The sequence below is a fragment of the Myiozetetes cayanensis genome, unplaced genomic scaffold, assembly GCF_022539395.1.
Source record: "Myiozetetes cayanensis isolate MyiCay16 unplaced genomic scaffold, myiCay2020 scf13, whole genome shotgun sequence".
Lineage (NCBI taxonomy): Eukaryota > Metazoa > Chordata > Aves > Passeriformes > Tyrannidae > Myiozetetes > Myiozetetes cayanensis.
In genome coordinates, this window is record NW_026086937.1 from 3,947,560 (window position 1) to 3,967,814 (window position 20,255).

The window sequence follows — 20,255 nt, forward strand, 5'->3', positions numbered from 1 at the left end:
TCTCTTAAAGGAAATACTGAAAGAAAAATAAAATGAAATAATAAAATAACAAATATGCTGCTGATTGATTCAGAAATAGCAAAATTGCCTCATAAGTTGCTGTACTACCATGAAAGTGAGTGTTTAAAATGCAACATTGGAAATTCACGTGCTATTTGTTAAAATAATAGAACTTACTGGGCTTCTGTGCAGCAGGTAAAACCCAACAGTGCCTACATAGCTGACACTGCACATACCCCTCTGTGTGAGTGCAGAGCACTGCACTGGCAACACATTTATCACCTCTGGAGGCTTTTCCTGGTGAGCAGGAGCACAGAAGCCAAATTAAAGCAGATTGTGTAACAACCCTCTGAGCTTTAACAGAATTCTGCTTTTTCATTTCCCCTTCACAAAAAGTCTGTGAACAGGGAATATGATTTGGGGTTCAAGATGATTTTAGAGTAACTATGTAATTGTGGGTTTATCTTTCTGACATAAGACAGAAAAGTTTTTATGTGTATCTCTTTAAAGCTGGTAAATAGCTGGGGCTTTTGAGTGAAGAAGAGCAGGGGAAAAATGGTATACCAGTCCAGGAGGAGGGCTTGGTTGTAATGATGCTTGGGTGAAGGGCAAAGAAAAGCTCAACCTAAGGGCAGAAATATAACATAAATAGAAGAGAACAGAATACAAACAATATAGCTGAGTTGGAGGGGATAAAGTTGGACTATTTCTTCTGAGTGATGAACTTTTAAATTGTTTACTAGATTGTGAAGTAAATTTTCATCCTTTTTCTACTTCAATCGATTATTTGCTATATTAGAGAGAAAAATATTTAACATTAGCATTGGGGTGTGGGGGTTGGTGGTGCTTGTGCCTGTAAGAACATTTGAATACTGTTCAAATTTTAACATACTAGTAATTAAATAACAGATTGTTATCTTGTCACTTGCTATCAAAATATGCCAGAAACTGTTAATATGTTCTTGTGACTGCTTTTCATTTAAAAAAAAAATCAACTTTGAGAATGTCAAAACTCAGGAAAATATAACTTGATGTCTAGATGAAATAAACAGTGAAGCTAACACACAATGAAATAAATCCTAATTTTGCTAGCATAATTTACATTCTCTGTCTTTTCTTTAAGTTGCTGCCAAACAAGGAGAATCTGATCCAGAAAGGAAAGAAACGAGGCAGAAAGTAGATGATGACAGAAAACATGAGATAGAAGCTGCTATAGTTCGGATAATGAAATCTAGAAAGAAGATGCAACACAACGTGCTAGTAGCAGAGGTATGATTGTACACAGTTTGGATATGGACTCGGGAATTCTTTCTGCTTTTCCTGTTAACTCACTGAAGTGACACAGCTCTTAATAACGTGATTCTGAAAGGCCTTTGAGAGATGCTGTATTTAACCTATCCTTTTTTTTTCTCCCTGTCTTTCTGAAGACATCTAAGTCCTTACCCTTTACTTTAGGACGCACTTACGGGGATATCTGATTTCCCTTCCTCCTTTTAGTGCTATTATGATTTTAAATCCCTTGAAAACCAGTTGACAACAAAAACCACTGTGCTTAACGTGATTATTTTCTGCTTTGATCTTGTTACTGCCTTTTGAGTTCAGGCTTGAGGGATTTGAGCTCTTAGCAGAGAGAAATAATCCTTCTGCTTGTAGCTCCTAGGTTCAGACAGCTTCAGGAGAGTAGTAACTTTTAGTAACTTCGGGATTCTCAGGTTGTGACCACTCCTGTGTAAAGCTTTGAAATCATACCCAACAAAAGCAAGCATCTTGGGGGACTGTCAGAAGTCTGCAGACTGCCTCTTATGCTTCATAGTTGTAGCCATCTCTGCCTTCATATTTTTTTTTTCTGATTATTGTGGTCTGTTAGGGTACTTAAAGACCTTACTTGCCCTGTAATAATAACAATAATCTTATATTATTGGTTTTTATTTTACGTTTTAGGTAACTCAGCAGCTGAAGGCCCGATTCTTACCAAGTCCAGTTGTTATTAAAAAACGTATTGAAGGACTTATTGAGAGAGAATATTTGGCACGAACACCCGAGGATCGCAAAGTGTACACTTACGTAGCATAAAATGCGTTCAGAAAATTTGATTTATCCTTGGACTATACTCTTCGCATGAACTGGGAAGTTCTTTTAAATCATTAATATTAAGACGACCATCTCTTCTTTGAAATTACAGTACATGTTCTAGACCATTCAGATCAAGCCTTTTACTCCTTTTGAGAGTTTTCAACCTGAATTGATTGAGCTTCAGGCTTTTCAACGTTATCCCTGTAGAGATCATCCTTACAATTCTTCGGGAAAATGTGAATGTGCTGCGTTTGTTTTCAATACTGTATGAAAACAGAGAAATAAAAAAAAAAAAAAAAAAACACAAAAAAAAAACAAACAAAAAAAATTTAGAAAATACAGCTCATTTAAAAAAAAATAAAATTGTTGGAATTTCATTTCCCCAGATCTTCAGTGTTGATGTAAATGTGTTTCTGTAGTGTTGCTTAGCACTTCGCGCATTGTATAAGTTGGGTTTAAAAGAAACCACAAGTGGTAAGGCAAAATTCCCACTTATATTGCTCTGCTTCAGATGTTTCTTTAACTAGACATGTTTAATTTAAATACTTGGTAATTTTTTGAAGACCCGAGAAGACAACTTGAGCATGTTTCACTCTTCCAGCTGCACTCACTGTTCCAACAACATGAATCAGGAACTTCTGGGGGCTCAGAAAAGACCGTAATAATTTTGGCTTTCCCTTCTGTAATTTGAGTTCTTCTAAATTAAACTCTATATTGATTAGGTTTGTTCTGGTTTCTTTATAGGAAAAAGGACAAGATTTTAGTGTGTATAAACTGTATAATAATTTTTGCTGTTGTACTCACTGCTGATGGTGGATTGTACAGGGCGATGTTTTTATTTCACTAAATGTAGACAAAATAAATTTAAAATAAATGGATTTAGTGTACACAAACAACTAATTCAAGTGTGTTAGAGTACAGGGTTGACAATCTTTTGGAACTAAATTCTGTCCCCTGGGGAAATGTACTGGGATTATATTTTGTTAATAAACATCTTAGATGGATCTGTAGCCCCAGGGCTTCCCATCATAAGTGCATATTTCAGGAGATTAAAGTGAAGCCAGCGTGCACTATTTGTTTTTAAAAACGCATTTTAAACATGCAATAAAAAATTGTTACTGCAATGAAATTTTTAGTTCTTACCCTGGAACTTTTTTTCTTCTTGACAGTGTGCTGCAAAAATAGATTAAAATTAGCAGTTTAGTGGCATCATTTTTCTTCTAGTTAGAAATTTTCAAGTCTGCATTGTACTGCAGTTTTTATTAAACCATATTTCTGACATTCCAGTGCACATATTACATGGTTTTCCAGCCGTAGCTATTCTTCTGATTTAATTCAAAACAATATTTTTTTTGTCTTGGTTCACGTTACTTTCATCCACAGATCTTGAAAAATATCACTGGGATGGGCTTTCCAATACGTAGAGCTGGAATTGAAACAAGAAGAAACACTTGGTTGTAGAACACCGTGGATCTGCTGGAGCACTTCTTGATGAGCTGCATTAAACAAGTGTGGGGCTGGTGCAGTGTAAAAGTGTGACTGGAGAGTGTTTTTCATGTGTTCACAATTTCACCCCTCTCCAGCCTGCTGAGATACAAATCCCGGGTATTGTTCAGGAGTGGGATATTTCTTCTGAAGGTGGGGACTGGAATTAGGGTGATAACTTAGCTTAATTTTCAGAAACTTTTTTTATGAAGTTGAAGTTTACTGCACACTCCCAACACCCCCACACACGGTAGTTTTTGAGTCATCAGATGGGGGAGGTGGCTGAGGGACTCTCCTGCCCTTGTCCATCAAGAATTTAACCCCCCCCAAAAATCAGCTGGGCCATCAGCCCTTCTGAAAAGGTGTTTGCTGGCCGCTATTAAAACACCAGTGCCTCTGCACAGTATATGCAAATATTCAACAGAGATGTGGTTATTGTTTGGCCAGTACTCCACACGTTGGAGCTGACTTGGGGGTTTGATTTTGTTAAAAATCATCAGAAACGTCCGTCCTCAAAATGTAACTCCTCCATGTACAGTATGAAGGTTTTCTTTTAGGTCTATCTTATTCTTCAACAGCGTGAATGTTGTGATACTGCACGTTAATGTTTTCCCAGGTGCTTTTCAGGAAGAAATGGGTTCAAGTCCTTTTCCCTGTGAAGCTTACAGAGACATTAGTGTTGTGATTTGGGACAGGGGGAGCTTGTCCTTCACGTTGCTTTTGTACTTTTGCTGTGCATCAGCTGAAGCTTCCTACCTGTGGTGGCTTTTGGGAGTGCTGAGCCTGAATGTCACATGGGTGACTGTATAATTACGTGTTTAAGGGTGGTTTAAGCTATGCAGGCAAGAGCGTCTGCCAGAAGAACATCAGGTGGTGATGGCTATCTTCACTAACAAATACTAAGAGGACAGTGTCCATTGTAATGGAATTTTGAAGACACTATTCAGGAAGGGGCTTGTGCTGAAGTCACTTTTTAGAAATTGCCCTTTACCATTGAACAGTGAGATTGTGATGCTGAGGACTGAGAGATGGTCAGTATGAAAACTCCAGTCAGAGAGAACAAGACATCATTAGGACTCTGCTTAAGGTGAGTTTAATGGTTATGTGCTTGTGTGTTAGTGGGATTTCATTTACAATCTGTAGGAGAACTCTTGCTATGCCTTATCTAATTTCATTTCTCTTCCTTTCTTAATTTCCACTCAAAACTTCTTTGTAATTTTATTAAAATTTCATTAGTAGGATTGTAATCACATTTATGAGAGAGTTACATACAAGGCATCAGATGATAAAGCACTGTTAGATCTGTAATTTAATCTGAAAATTGTGACTTTTCAATCTAGTTCATGGGGCACCTTTTTAAGTTATAATGAAAGATTTTATTTCTTGAATATGTTCCTTACAAGCTGAAAAAACCCTTGAGACTTCCAAGGTATGCGGATTAGTTGGCAGTGATAAATATGTTTATTATTTATTATCTACTTAATTATTTCTCCTTCCATCTACTGTAACTGCATCTTTGGAAAAGTGTTGCAGAGTTGGGTAACCTGCAAGATTCAGCATGTAATGGAAGTCTTGTGCATCCTGAACTTGGAGTGGATTTTAAGAAATGAACAGAAAAATACTGACAACGCTGTCTAGGCTGCAATCCTGGTCCCTTGAGCTCTGTAATTGCAGCAGTTGGTCTGCAGCTGTATATGAGAGGATTTCAGCTCATTAGGTATTGCCTTCATAAGGAAACGTGTATTGTGGAAACCAGGGAGGGGTTTAGCCTTCCCAAAATGAGTATTTCCCAAACTCTTGAAAACAGGGTATCTGCTGTGCATGTTTCATGTTCTTTGAGTGATGCATGTTAGCAGTGAGCTATGATTTTTCAGTGTTGTAGGGGCTCTTAACGTCAAGTGCTGCACTGGGCAGAATCACACGGACACTGCAGGTTGTTCCCCGGGGCCATCAGTCAGCAGTGAGCAGCTGGGCAGGGGCAGCACCAAATACACTGAACAAAGTTACCCTCTGGATTCTTTAGCACTGAGCTTTTGTAAGATCCCTGTTAGTGTATGCTCAGCACAGGCACTTCTCTCCTGCTGACACTGCACAACACTCTTTCATTTGAGCGGTGCTATAACAACAGCATGTTGACCAACACCCATTGCTGTTTGTGTCAGGAAACAAGCCTGCTGCCCAGGGATAATTATGCTTTCTCTCCAGGTAGGCTGTTAGGATCATGTTTAGTCTGGTGGATTTTTTTACCCTCTTGTTTTTAATCTTATTTATTTATTCTCGTTAGTTTAGTACATGGAGTCTTGGCTGTGACCACATTGTGTTTATCCTTTATGCGGAAAGCCACAGCACTGGTCCTTGCTTTGAGGAACTTAGATGTAAATATGACAATGTGAATATCTGTGTTTTTACAGCCTTTGAAATTAAGCCAAGTTTTACAAGGACAGCCCAGCTATTTTAGGGAAGTACATCCACAAACTGGTGTATGGCAGCATAATATTTCTCCCTCATTCCACACTACGCCAGTGAGGTTCAGGCAGGTACTTCTGGTCCTTCAGTCTTCTCAAACACAGTCTGACCTTACTTTTCACAGGTTTTGCCTGCAAAGAAAATCTTGCAAGTGTGATGTGACTGTAACTAACACAGCAATATCTGCCTGGGTCTCTAGACAGCCCGACAGTCTGCCTGCTTTCAGCAGCTGTTTGTCCTAAAGCAGGAAGCATATTGCTGTTTAGGAGAGATGGGCCTGTTGCACCTTCTTGAGGCTTGGAACTACTGACCTGGATTAGCTGAGGACAGGAGCAGGAAGTTTTCTGGAGAGGTGGTGCTCTGGGAGCCATGCACTCCAGTCTGCCTGAGGAGAAGCTGTGAGGGAGTGAAGGGGAATCCACCAGCAGATGCAACTTCCATCCCCTGTTTATAAATAGCCTTTTAGCAGTCCTGTTCTTGGGAGGAAAAAAATCACAATGGGAAGTCCTGAAGTTCTCAAAGCAATGCCACATTAGAGCCTGGTGGTGCTCTTGATTTTGCATGCAGCTTTTCCTGTGCAAAGTTTGCTAGAACATGCCCCAAATCCCAGTAACACCTGAGTTTCTTAGACCTTGAGAACCACTTTGCTCACACGTGTTGGATGTTTGGAGCTTGCTTCTTTTGAAATTCTGCTAAAGATGAGGCTAATAATCTCCTGCAGCTTGTCTGTCACAGCATTTGGTATCAACTTAATTATGCAAATCTGCGATTCCAACATAATGCGGGATCCAGGCCAAGATTGGTGTGGTTTTTTTTTTAATTAGAATTTGGGGTGTTTTATTCTGTATCTCAGGAAGGTTGTCTTCAGGAAAGGGAGTAATTAGAAGCCTTCACACTGCGTAGGTCAGACTTGTTCCTTAAGCTGGAGCTTGGCCTCGCTGGCGAGCTCAGCATCTCCTGGGGACTCGCTCTTATTAGCGCTCGGCAGGGAGCAGCTTCGCTCGGCGGCTGCTGCTGGCCTTCCAAGAATTTCGCTTTGAGTTGTCCTCAACAATGCTAAATGTAAGCTGATTAAACAAACACTTTGCTGGGCCCTGCAAGTCTCGGTTTTGTTCAGATCTGCCTGTTTTCTTTTTTCTGGAAGGTTTCTAATTGAGGTGTAACTTATATAAAAATTGCTAGGTTAAATCTTTCAGAAATGAGCCCGTGAAGCAAGGCACTTATATTCACGTGTAGGCAAGCTGACTCTCACTTTGTCCCACACTGACCTGACCTCCTCAATGTCTGTCAGTGTCTGAAGGGAGGGTGCCAAGAGGATGGAGCCAGGCTCTGTTTGGTGGTGCCCAGCACTAGGACGAGAAACAGCGTGCAGAACCTGATGCACAGGAAGTTCCACCTGAACATGAGGAAGAACTTCTTTATTGTTTGAATAACTGTGCAGTGGAACAGGCTGCCCAGAGAGGGTATGGAGTCTCCCTCACTGGAGATATTCAAGAGCCATCTCGATGCAATCCTGTGCTGTGTGCCCTGGGCTGACCCTGCTTGAGCAGGGAAGTTGGACCAGGTGACCCACTGTGGTCCCTTTCAAACTGAACCATTCTGTGATTTCACTTTGTTATTGAATACTCATTTCTGATATAACCTCCAATTGCCTCATTATGTTTAATGGATCTTGGTTTGGCTGCATGGAGTGCTCTGGGGTTTTTTTGAAATATTTTAGACAAACTGAAAACAGGAAAAATGGATCTGTCTGCAAGTGCCCTGTAACAGGCTGAGGACACATAGCCCAGATTTGGGGGAGCCGAATACAAAAGCCAGCCAAGGACACGCAGGGCCTTTTAATTACACATTTGTTACTAATGGAAAGCTTATCTCTGTGTCTCAGCGCTCCCTCAGCCTTGCACTTGCCCCAAAGTCTGTGTTGCTTGAGGATAATTCTTCTCCCCTTTATAGCTGTACTTTGCTTCCTTTCATTTTCTGTGTGGGTATGTGCCTGGATCCTGACTCGCGGTGTGTGGCAGAGCTCTCTCTGTATTTTCTGTGTCCGCTGACAGAACCTTGCTGGATTCCTGCTTTTTTTGGTAGCTGGTTAAAAGGAAGAGATGAGAATCGTTTGGGAGAGAAGTCTACTTAAATAAAAGCAGTAGGTTAGATGGGGTTTTGCTCTTTCGGTCATTGGCTCCTTACTTTCATCCAAAGTGATGGTGAATTGGAATCACAGGGTTTGCAGCCAGAGATAAACTCTTTGGAAAGATTACTGTAGTCCAGTGAGGCCTTAATCCTGATTTTTGTCTCAGTACTGTCTATGCTGTACATAATTGTCATCTAGCAGGTTAATTAAGTGGTTTTGTCCTTGTTATTTACACCTTGAGACTGGTGTAAAACAAAAAATTGTCTTTTAAAAGAAGTTAGGAAGCCCAAGTCATGGCATATATTTAATGAGGCTTTCTCCCGAGGTGCTCTAGGTAATTCATACCCAGTCTCTCTCAAGTTAATTATGTTCTAATAATACTAATAAAGTACCTTCCTCACAGATGTTACTAGGAACTTATTAAATCCTGTGGTGCATCATCAGTCTTGGTGGTGTGAGCTAGAGAGACGGGCTCTGAGCAGCACAGAGGACGAGGCACCTCTTAAGAATTCATTATGAAAAGTAATTTTTAATTATTTTGCTGTGCCTTTCCACTGTAGTATTTTAGACGTACAGCGTTCTCTGAGCCTTCACAGAATAAAGTGTTTGTTAGTTGTTTACATTTGGACTTTATTTTGTGCAGGGCTTACCAACATATGTATTAGTGCTACCTACAAATACTCATATTTGACTGCTTCTTACACCAAGCTGGGCTGCCCCAGCAGCTTGCAGTGCGTTCTGCTGTGTTACCAGTCACTGCCCTGTGGAAATGGGGCTCCAGTATATTCATTTGAGTACCATATCAGAATTATCCTCCCCTCCTCCCCTCGGCAAAGTGACTTCTCACATAAAATTGCACTGCTATTCTTCTAATCTCTTGAAGAAATCTTTCTTGGCGTGTTCAGTAGGTCACTATGAATAATGTGCTTTTCCCTTTGGCAGCCAAACTGGAATGCTGGGGGAAGGGGAAGCAGAGAAGGAAGTCAAGGACTCGCTCAAGACAGGGGTCGGAGTGAAATCAGCACTTTACTTTTCTTACAAGATCCAGCAAAACCAGCACTTTGTTCTGATGGCAGTCAACCCTTTTCCACCCGCCAAGACCTCCTTGGTGCCTCTGAGAAAAGCAGCGGACAGAAGGTCTGAACTCACCAGGCTGCAGCGGTGAGGGCCATGGCACCCTGGCTTTATCCCAAGGTTTAGGGGCTGGGGGGAAGCCATAGGTTGGAGATAAATGAGGACATGAGAATACCTTTGTCCAAGGCTGAGGAACGTGGATTTGAGCCCTTTCCCATGGGCATTTAGATGTCAAAGCAAGTGGAGGAAGAGCAGAGTGCTCCTGTGCCAGACGGTGTTTAGGGTGGGTGGTGGGGCTGCCCTCGAGGGAGAGGATCAGGCAAAGGCTGAAGTTCAGTTCATCTCATGCTCCACATGGTAGGAGTGGTGGCTACTCCTGACCTGGAGCTGCAGGGGAGCTGAGAGCCAGGCCTAAAACTGTTATCCAGTCAGCTCCATCAGATGGAGTTCAGAGCTGAGATTATTCCCCTGTCCCACCCCAGCAAGCACAGGGGAAACAGATGGTGGCAGGGATCAGGATTTAACCCTTTTTTTTTTTTGTGAATAGGCTCAGGTTTTTGGCTGTTGTAAAATGTGGTGATTATCGAAATGGTTGGCAGCTACAGGAGACATGCTGGTCACCTTCAGCAGTCTCTGTGGGAGGCACCAGCCCATCTGGAAAACAATTTGGCTTCCCCTGGCTCCAGTGGGAGCTGGAGAGAGACTCGGTATGTGCACTGTTCCCTAACCCCCGCCCCTCCCGGCTCACTAGCCCTTACTCCTCCCAGCTGCTTTGCGAGAGTTCACTTCACAAGAACCTTTATCACCTTCACCACTCGCTCCCCGTTCGCTGCCGAGAGGGAGCAGCTCGCAGGAGGAGGAATGAGAGGGTCCTCAGCTCCGCTGGAGAAGGGGGAATGCAGGGCAGGTACAGCACAAGGCACGATCACCTGGGGAGGGTGCTGCTCCAGGATCCAGTGAGCAAACCAAGCCCTGCAAAATTCCCCTTCACGTGCAGGAAGGCGGATGACTGCCTGCCCTTGCCCTCTAGCAAAGAGCTGATGAATCATTTCCTTTCCCATATTTTAGTGAAATTGTGTTGTTCAGAGCTCATCTAGAGCATTTTAATGTTTTGAGCACTTGCACTCTTTTATTCGCTCTCTTCCTGCAATTGTCTGAAGCCTTGATTTTTTTTTTTTCTTTTTTTGTGTGTCCCTCCCAACAGGGTTGTTACTTGTTCAAAGTGTGGCAGGTGGGTGCAAATTAATTTTTTTTCCTCATTTTCTAGACAGTCTTTTTTATTGTTACTGTACATGGCTGTCAGTGCAGGTTTTTAAAGCATTGAATGTGAGATTCTACCAGTGAGAAGGATCTCCATAAAGGAAACCAAGGCAGTGCTGCATTACCTTTAGACCTTGGAGATTTTGCTCAGTTGAATATAAAGGTAGGGTCATATTAAAAAAAAAAATTAGTTCAGAGTTTTGAATAACAGACTTATTAATGCCGGGATTTCTGCACAATGAACCCCTGCTTTGTGTGCTTGGCTGTTTGAGAGGGAAGCTGGCATGTCAGCAGAGAGAGATGTGCTGCTCTTAATTAGATGGAGCTGGATACACCATCAGAGGCCCCAGTTTTGATTTTAATACTGGCTGTAGTGGGAGCAGTTGTGTAAAGGAAATGGGCGTTGGCTTGACTTGAATGTGTTGCTCCTGGGTTAGCAAATAAGGAGATGAAGGAGTGTGATTTATTGTCCAGTCAGTAGAAGAAGCCTGGAAAGAGGTGCATTTTCAGCATTCCTGTTGTAGCTTACACAGTAAGCTAAATTAAGTACCAACAAGTAAACCCAAAGAGCAAGAAAAAAAAACTTGGACTGTGCTTAAGGCTGCTGATTACATGGATATCTCATAATAAAAAAAAAAAAAACAGTGCATTGAAAGGAGGAAACCTGGTAACCAGGTTCTACGGGCTATGTACAATAACCCAGGGCCTGGTTTCCAATTAGGCAGCGAGCTTCATAACGAGGAGTCGAGGATTTTTTTTTTTTCCCCAAAGCTCCTCTTTCCTAAGGCTGATCCATATCTGCCCTTATTGTTATCCGTTGTGTTCACATGGTTGGGTTTCTTTCTTTTGTTAGTCTGCTTTCCTTCCTTGTTTTTAAAGAGCGGCTTATCTGTGTGCCCCAGAAGGGTGTGACTCAACAGAGATCACAGGCTTTTCACAGTGAGCCAGAGCCAACCTGCTGACGACAAGGGAACACGCTGAGGGTTCCAGCCGGGAGTGCCATGGCTGTACCGGGATGCACACCCGGCCGGATCGGGAGCGTCCGCTTCCACTGCCGACAGGCAAGTCCACCCACGGCACCACCCCCTCTTGGAAAAGTTCTGCTCTGGTGCTTCAGCGCTGTCCATCTCTGGTGCCCTGCGCTGTGAGGGACAGGGGGCAGCAGGACACAGAGCTCTTTCTGGGCACTTTGGTCATGTGTACACACAGTGACCAGAGCTCCAGTCCTGGGAGTCAGACGTGAGCCTTCACCTGAGCCGTGGGGTGATGTGAGTGACCTGGGACCGCTCGCTTACTTAATACCTTGTCACTCCTCACCTGCCACCTCGGGCACGTTCGCTCTGCTTGCCCACGTATTTCATCGGGCTGTTGCAAAGCCCGTACAAGTCTGAATTCACTCTGTTCAATTCTTAGAGTGCACTTCTGTACAACGGTAGGAGAGGGAAGGCACCGATTTGTCTGAGTTTATTTCCCTGTCAGGAGCCTTTGCGATGGATGACAGGGCAGAGTCTCTGATGACTGTGCATCTTCTCGCCCATTTGGGACACTCATTTCTTCTGCAGCAAACTCTGGATCGGCTTTTGGAGTGGATCTGCCTGGACATTCGCCTTTTCCTGGTGTCTGAGCGAGCTGCTCCATCGAAATACTACGAGAGGTATCGCAGGAGAAACTGCGGCTTTCCTGGAATGTCTGTTCTCCTCTTTCTACACGAGGACCTGGGAGAAGAACGGATTTTCCAGGTCCACGAGCAGTTCCAGCGCCCACCCTGGCGGTACCAGCGTGCCCAGATTGCCAATGGGCAAAGCCCCCCCTGTGCCCCAGCTCACCAGGACTTCTATGCCCTGGATGACCGGCTGCCTGTGTGGGGCATCAGGCGGGTGCACTGCGGCCCCGAAATCCTGCGTGTCACCCTCTACTGCAGCTTTGATAACTACGAGGACGCAGTGAGGCTCTACGAGATGATCCTGCAGAAAGAAGCAGCCGTGCAGAAAAGCAACTTGTCTGTCTTCGTGGTGCACGCCACCCAGCACGTGGCCGTGCAGCTCTGCCTGAAGCAGCTGCCCATCGGGGTGGCTCCTGAGCCCAGGGAGGCGTCAGCCTTGCAGTTCAAGGTGCAAGAAATCGGGCAGCTGGTGCCCCTCCTGCCCAACCCGTGTGTTCCCATCAGCAGCACCAGGTGGCAAACGCAGGACTACGAAGGAAATACGATTCTGCTTCAGGTATGTGTCTCTGGTGCTCTGACAGGAGGGGGTTAATTTTTTTTTTTTCCCAAGGAAAACAGGACTGGTTCAAAATGGAAATGATGATTTTGCTTGTCCTTGTTTTCTTTTGAATTTGTGAGTGCAGTAATCGGTGTCTTGCCAGTGCTGTGATGCTGTTGATAAATACAAGCACTGAGCCTTGAAATGTTTTTATACTGTTAAATTATTATCATTACTGCTTGCTTGAAATGGAGAGTATTAATGCTTCTTAGAGCAGCTAGTATAACATCTTCCCTGCCTCAAACAAATGATCATAGCATCCTAGTCTTTTTCTGACAAGTCACTGCAGCATAAATGTTTTTGAAAGCAGATTTTTGGCATCCGAAACCAGAAACTTTTTAAGCATAGTGTTGATACAACATCGCCTGCAATAGATAGTGTGAGCTCATGAGTGAGTTGGGCAAAAGTGCTGAAAAGATGTATCACAGGAGATCTCTCCCTTTTCTGTTCGAGTGTGCAGCCTGGGGGTTATATGAATACAAGTAAATAAATAAAAAAAGACAAAGTCTGTGCTGAGATGATATGTAGTAGGAATTGTACGTGTGAGCAGGAGGGCCGTTTAGCTCAGTGTGCTTTCTTTCAGTTGTAACAACCCCTCCCACCTCTGGTTATTTTTTCTTGTAATTTGGATTTTAAATTATTTGCCCATGCTTTTTCTTTTTTTTCTTCTGGGACTCATCTATTACAGATAAAGTTCATTTCTCTGTTCAGCCTATTTTTATGCTACTCTGAACACTAATCCTCTGAACACTAATCAGGCAGTCATTGCTGCTTCATTCAGTATGGCTTTATAAACTGGTTTTTCCCCCTCTTGGGCTGAACAAGGCCCTGGACATCTTCACGAAGCTTTGAAGGGGACTGGGCCAAGCAACCTCCAAAGGTCCCTTCCTAAATTACTCAGTGGTTCTTCCTGCTTACAGATGCAAGGTCTTTAAGCTGACAGTTGTACACAAATTCACTGGCAGGAAATTCAGAAGATTTTTTGGGGGGATGTAGCCGTGCTGCACTCGGCTCCTCACAAAGGAAGGTGTAATCCACTTGAACTTGAGGATGTATCCTGTGTCCATGCTCCACGCAGCAGGCTGGCAGCCTAGTGTGGGACACTTTATTCTGCAGCTGTTTGGTTCATGCTGTAAATCTTTATTCTAAGCACCTGCAATTTATCCCCCTGCCCCAAATTTCTGTCATGCTGCAAAGGGTGTGCTCATGGACTCCACACGGAGTTGTCATTCCCCCCTGATGTCAGCTGTGGTAAATCCTTTTCAAGGGTTTATCTAGATTCCCTGGGAAAACGTGAATTTTTTGTGTCCACAACGTACTTTGGCAAGGACTTCCCCAGGTCTGCTGTCACCTTTCTTTAGTTGGACCTGGCTCCAGCTGACTTCATTTGATGGTCTCTTCTTCTTGCATCGTACAAGATCTGTCAGCTTCTCAGGTGGCTCATTGTGTTTTATCCTCTCCCTCCCAAACTGGTTTTTGTCCAAGGTTTAAAATTCCCAGCTTACCTGATTGTTTCTTTACTGTGCTTGCAATTACCCTGGTTGTCCGTTTCTGATCATTTCCAGCTCCATAATGGTCTGTTGTGGCTGCAGGTGGTCCTGCTCTGGGACCAGAGCTGCTCCATGCATAACAATGTTCTCCATTCTGTTAGGAATAATTCTAAAGATTTCGTGTGCTTTCTAGACTGCCATCAGGCACTGAACTGATGCTAACACAGAGCTGTCTGTCACGGAGGTGAGACCCCAGTTATGATCAGCTCACGACCCAGAATTCTGGATGTGACGCTGGGGTTGGTTTTCTCCACGGGCATCACATTCTCTGCTTTGTTCCATCTGCCATTTCTTTGGCTTGCAAGACTCCTGTGCTGTTCTAGAGGGGCTCTGACTGACTCACACTGCAGGTGACCCCGGCACAAGGCAAGAGCATCACCACTTGGTCAAGCTACAACTACGTGTTTACAGGGTTCTCTCTGAATTTTCTTCAACAGGTTCAAAACAGCTCCAAGTACCTTGAAGCAAACATTGGGCTTTCCCATCAGCATAATAACATGGGCAGTAGAAAAATCCTGCAGGACTTTGTCCCAGCCCCTCTCCCTGTAAAGCAGGGAAATCCTGGGCGGAGGAGCCAGGAAGTCAGAGCTGTGAAGGGTAAAACAAAACCTGACAGAAGTGAAGCGCCTGCTCCCGAGCAAGCCGGCGCTGACCCCCACAGGCGCTTCTGCTCTTCCCACAGTGTTCCAGCAGCCCGGTGGCGGTGGGATGCCCCGTCCCTCCGCAGGCAGGTGAGCAGCAGGATGCAGGCTGCTTGTGCCAAGGAGGCACCAAGGAGGCGGCGGGCGACGGAGACCGACGTGGACACCGGGCTCGCCGTGGTGGGTCCCGAGAGCGGCCGCTGCCCACTGGACCACTTCTCCGGGGCCCTGCGGAGCAGCCTCCTGCAGCTGGAAGCCCCACAGATGGGGCCAGCAGTGCCCTGCCCTCCCAGGATGGGACCCAGCTGCCGTTGGCTGCAGACAGAAGGAGTCAAGGAGCGGGGCAGAGAGCTCTGGGCTTCCACTCGCACACGCCGCAAGCCAGTCCTGCAAACGGAGCAGAGGACGAGGAGGAGGAATTCTTTATATGACTGAAAGCAAACGTGCCAGATGGACTCATCCTTCCCAAATGACAGGAAGGCACTTCTGGGCGTACTGTGCCTCCCTGTGCTGTGACTGCTGCTGCTCAGTTGTACCCCTGTAGCTGTGACATCTCAGTAGTGGATGCATCGAGATAGACACTAATTTTCCATGCAGAGATGTTAAGGAGGCTGGGGGCAAAGCAGGAAAACCAACACTGTATTTACATAAAGTTTTGTTTGTTTGTTTGTTTGTTTTAGTGCAGAAGAGATTAGGGGATGATTGTGCAATGAATAGGAATGAGCCATATGACTCCTAGAGCTGTTCTAAGATGCTAAAAAATAGCCAGTGACATCTTCAGATGGGGTTTGAAGGTGCAGTTTCCCTGAGCTGCCTAAGCAGCTGGATGCCCCCAGCCATGGGGACTCACCCTGCCTTGCCAGGTCATACTGGGACAAGGTAGTGGCATGGTCACAGTGGTTATGTTGATTTTCCTCTGTGTTCCTTCTCACTTCCCCTGTTGTTGGTATTTAAAATTTACCAGTGTTGTCAGTTTTATGCAAGATGTGATACATAGGAATGTTTTTTTAAATATTTTTCAAGAAAAACATTTCTAGTGAGATCTTTTCCCCAAATTAGCGCAGCACACACAAAAAGCAAACACTTGCAGAGAAGTGCCAGTAAGACCTGCTGTTGCTATTCATAAGACACTGAGCAAAATGAACCCAGCAACAGGCCAGGCTTTGTTAGACCAGTGTGCAGTTATCAGCAGGCAATCCCAACTGGGTTTTAATTAACAGAAGACAAGAGAAATTAAGAATCTTGGAGGGAATTGCTGAGGGCTGGAGAGTAAAAAGGACAGAAGAAATGAAGTAATGTTTCAGCAACAGATGCTGAAATAACTCCCATCTTGATCAGCAGTTTTCTCAATGAGGATTAAATAAATCCCAAAGGAAAAGAGATGGAAAAAATAGGACAGAGAAGTGAAATTATTTAAAGAAAAGCTACATGTGATAATACTTACCTTCCAAAGAGTACAAAAAACAGGTATTTTCTCCTTCAAATATATCTGAATTCTGCTTTACACAAAAATGTGAACTTGTTTGGAGAGTGCCTTCTCATCACCTCTTGGCTCAGGATTCAAGTTTGTCAGGCAGTGGTTTCTTGTGGCCTGAGGAGAACCAGAGGGTGATGGGCACCCTTCCTCCAAGGGGGTTCCACACAATTTTATGGGTATTTACATGTGCATGTGCCAGGTGAGGACAGCCTGGGCTGCACTGCACAGCTTCCTTACCTGCCCCTCTGCTGCTGCTGGGCTGTGCAACCCTGTGGGGCTGGAGAGCTGTGCCATTGCAGGGTGTTAGCTCAGGGTTTAGGAGAAGTTTGAAAGGCACAGCCAAGATGGTCTGAAGAGCTGTGGGTGATACAGGGCAGTCCCTACTCCAGACCTCCATGCCCTCCCAGCTGGTGCTGCCTTGTGATGCTCAAGTGATGCTCAAGTACCCTTTGATTCGGGGACCAAAACCTGCAGAACAGGACACTTAGTTCACTGGGCATTTACAAACACCCCCTCCATGTTTCCATGAGCTCTGTAAGAATTTTGGACTTTTTAATAAATCATACTGTGGTATTTTACATCTACGAGGGCGATTATTTAATCTTATCTAGCGCACTAGAAACTTAGCCAGGGCTTTTCAGAGCTGGAGAAGATGTTTGGTCAGCCAGGGAGGCAGCCAGGAGGGGACCTTGTGGGTGGGCTGGCTCTCCAGGCTTCCTGCTGGGTGTGTGAGGGAGGGCTGGGAGGGACAAGGAGAGAGGAGGGCAGTGATGTCTAAACAGGGGGTACAGCCCTGGCAGTGGGCATGGACAGGGTAGTCATAAACTCAGGAATACAAAGCCAGAAGTGGGAATCCTGGGAGAAACACCTTTAAACAGATATTTCACGGCCTTCTCTCTACTCCCTCGTGCCAGAGGTACTTCAGGGTGACTGTTTAGCATAATCTTATTTCACCTAAGAGAAAGAGGGTGCTTAACAGGCAGAAGGTCAGAATCTTGCATGGAGGAAATGCTCCATCATTTAAAACAGAAAAGAGGGCAATGATACCAGTTTGACCTGCCTGCAATAGATCACAGAAGAGAAGAGCTTCAAGTCAAAGGAAAACTGCTCTGAAAATACTGCTTTCAACAGTGAGTGTATAAAATATATGTATTTTAAATGCAGAACAGCATTTGTGCTAGGTATTACACAGGCAAGTATGTGAGGTGTCAGAGGGCACAGTTACTCCGTGGATGGATTCAGTAGTGGAAGGCAAAGATTCACATTTTCCAGACTGTTCATATCTCTGCAGACTCTGTTTTATCCTCCTTCCTTGCAGACTGTGCCATGTCTTTCAGGTTTTTAAAAAAGGCTAATAAGGAGTGTGGGTTGGCAGGGGTCTGCTGCAGCTCTGTGTCCCAAACACCAAGCAAGGAGCTTCCAGGTAAGCAGCCAAAATGGGTGGATGCACGAGGTGTGTGGGGCTGGCAGCGGAGGCAGCGAGCTCAGCTGGGGCTTCCCATCCTGTGTGCTGATCCCAGCAAAGCACACCAGGGAAAACAGCCTTGGTGGGAAACCGAGGAGGGAGTTTTAAAAGTTAGAGGTGTGATGGCATCACAACCCTGAATGAAGGGGAACATAGTGGGGGTTTACCTTTTGTACGTGTTATGCTTCATGTAAATGATTCTGTCTGGTGGAAATGGCTCTGACCTGGCTGTGACCATTGGGGTAACGTTGCTGTGGACACCAAGCTGTTGATTCCCCTGAGGGACACCTTGATGGACAGCAGCCAAGGTGGTCACTACTGGCTGACACCCTCTAACCAAGGCTTTAATTCTGAGGTGTGCACTTTGAGGTGGGCACCCGGTGATGTGTCAAGTCAGTGTCACTCCCAGGAGTGGGAGTGTGATCCTGGGACTCCTGTGATCCCAGGACTCCTGTGAGCCCTGCCTTGGGTGACCCAGTTGCCAGGAGTGAGCAGAGATGCTGCCATGGCTGTGCTCACAAGGCGGGATGGTGAACAGACCCAGTCCGAAGGGAAAGGCTTTTCTCCTGGGTCAGCTGCACAGTCCGGGTGATGGAGGGAGGAAATCCCTTCTTGCAGGAGCAGGGGGTGTGCTGAGAAAGGCAGCTGTGGGCAGCAGGGGTCAGGGGAAGCAGGAGAGTTCGCTCTGGGTCACCTTGACACAACCTGCAAAGGTGACTGCTGTTGCTTTTTTTGTTTTAGCCTCTGGCTACAGAAAATTGTGGGGTTTGCCTCATCTGAAGCAAGCGCAGTGGTATTTCTGAGGGCTGAGTTGCCGGGGAGAAGTGGGAACACTCCCTGATGCCTGGATACGAGCACAAAGGCAGGGGGTGCTCCCTTGCTCCCCCCTCCTGGCACGATGGGCGGGCACCCAGGAAACCACTGGGGTCGGCAGTGAGACCACAGGCTCAGCCTCTCACGTTAAGAAGAAGCTGATTCTTTTGGGGAAGCAAATGCTCAGTGCACTCTTCTTTCCCGAGTTCTGGGCCAGATTCATCTTTCATGAACGCCTTTGTAAACCCTGAGGCAGTCCTGTGAGCACGGCCAAGCTTCCCAGATTTACGCTGGTTGGGTCTGGGGTGGGAATTTTTCGTTTGCTCAGCTCGGGCAGGACATTTGCATCTGTGTTGGCGCTGCGGCTCTGTCCCCGGGACAAACAAAGCTTTAGACACGCATCCTGTCGCACCAGCTCCGCCTGGTGCCCGCAGACGGCATCCTTGCTCCTGTGGCTCCACAGCCTCAACAGGGAGGAGGTGGGAGCTGCCTGCAGCCCACCCCGGCCAGGGGTCCATCTGCTCCCTTCCTTCCCCTGGGATTTGCCTTCCAGCCCAGCCGTGGTCCAACCTGTCTGAGCTCCTTATGGGGCTTCTTGTAAGGCTCTTCACCCCCCGTCCCCACCCTCGCAGTAACCGAGGCTTTTAATCCTCACTTTCATCAACACTAAATTAACCTGATAAATAAGAAAGCAATAGAGATACTAACGACAAAGAAAGCCAGTTTATCTCTCATTCATTAATTTTCTCTGACGGCAAACTAGTTAATTAAGGAGATCTGTCATGTAAGCGACAGGGGAAAATAGAGCTCTTCCTCAACACGTTCTATTGATTTGTTGGCAGCTTCAGTCATCGAAGCTCTGCAATGCCGTGTGTGGTTGTTACTGTGAAGCTGCTGTCTGTACAGAAAAGTTAAGATAACGCTATTGCCATGCTTCTTACAAAGATGTTTTGCTAAAAAAGGCTGTGACTTCTCCCATTTCATCAATAGTTGAGCAGCAAAGGATCACTCTTGGATTGTCATGATTTAACCCTGTTCCCATTTGTGGAGGCCACGGCCCATTTTGTGATGGAGCAGGGCAGGGAGTGGGACTTTGGCTTTGGTGGGGAGGAGCAGGAGGATATACAGAATGCTCCAGGTCGTGGCTGTACTCTCTGTGACTTCCTTACTGTTTAGGCACAGAGGATGCACCTGATCCACTTATCCTATTTTTTAAAAGAGAAACAGGGATCACACCCAAGTTTGCAAGGGTATCTAGAAGAAAAAAAATAAGCGTGTTGAGAAGCTGTTGGTGAGGGTTTGTTGTCCTGGGCACTACCAGGAGACAGTCACATCTTCCACAGAATTTATCAGCCTCCCCTTTCAGCAGACTCCTCCCGACACCACAACTGCATTGCAGCTTGCTGTGCTGTGCTTCTAATGTTTAATTCTCATCATTTGAGAGAGGTTTTGAGAGGTTTCCATCTCCCATGGAGCACTTGCATTAATATTCCAGTTCAGGATCTCAGTTCTGCTGCTGATTACAGGCAAGGACAGATCCGATTCCTGTTGGGGTGAAT

General features: G+C 45.3%; 2 protein-coding genes across 2 annotated transcripts in view; both read left to right on the forward strand.

The window, feature by feature from the left end:
* Window positions 1-3,202, forward strand: part of CUL3 (cullin 3) — a 53,979-nt gene extending 50,777 nt beyond the window's left edge. The window contains exons 15-16 of the mRNA XM_050308054.1: window positions 1,124-1,269; window positions 1,942-3,202. Coding sequence (XP_050164011.1) covers window positions 1,124-1,269; window positions 1,942-2,073 — 278 coding nt within the window. The 3' untranslated portion in view covers window positions 2,074-3,202. The remainder of the gene's footprint in view (window positions 1-1,123; window positions 1,270-1,941) is intronic.
* Window positions 3,203-11,674: 8,472 nt separating this feature from the next.
* Window positions 11,675-16,982, forward strand: FAM124B (family with sequence similarity 124 member B). Its single transcript, XM_050308137.1, is given in 3 exon segments — window positions 11,675-12,708; window positions 14,738-15,200; window positions 15,203-16,982. Coding segments are annotated over 3 exon segments (1,362 nt in total). The 5' UTR covers window positions 11,675-11,979; the 3' UTR covers window positions 15,373-16,982.
* Window positions 16,983-20,255: the final 3,273 nt, after the last annotated feature.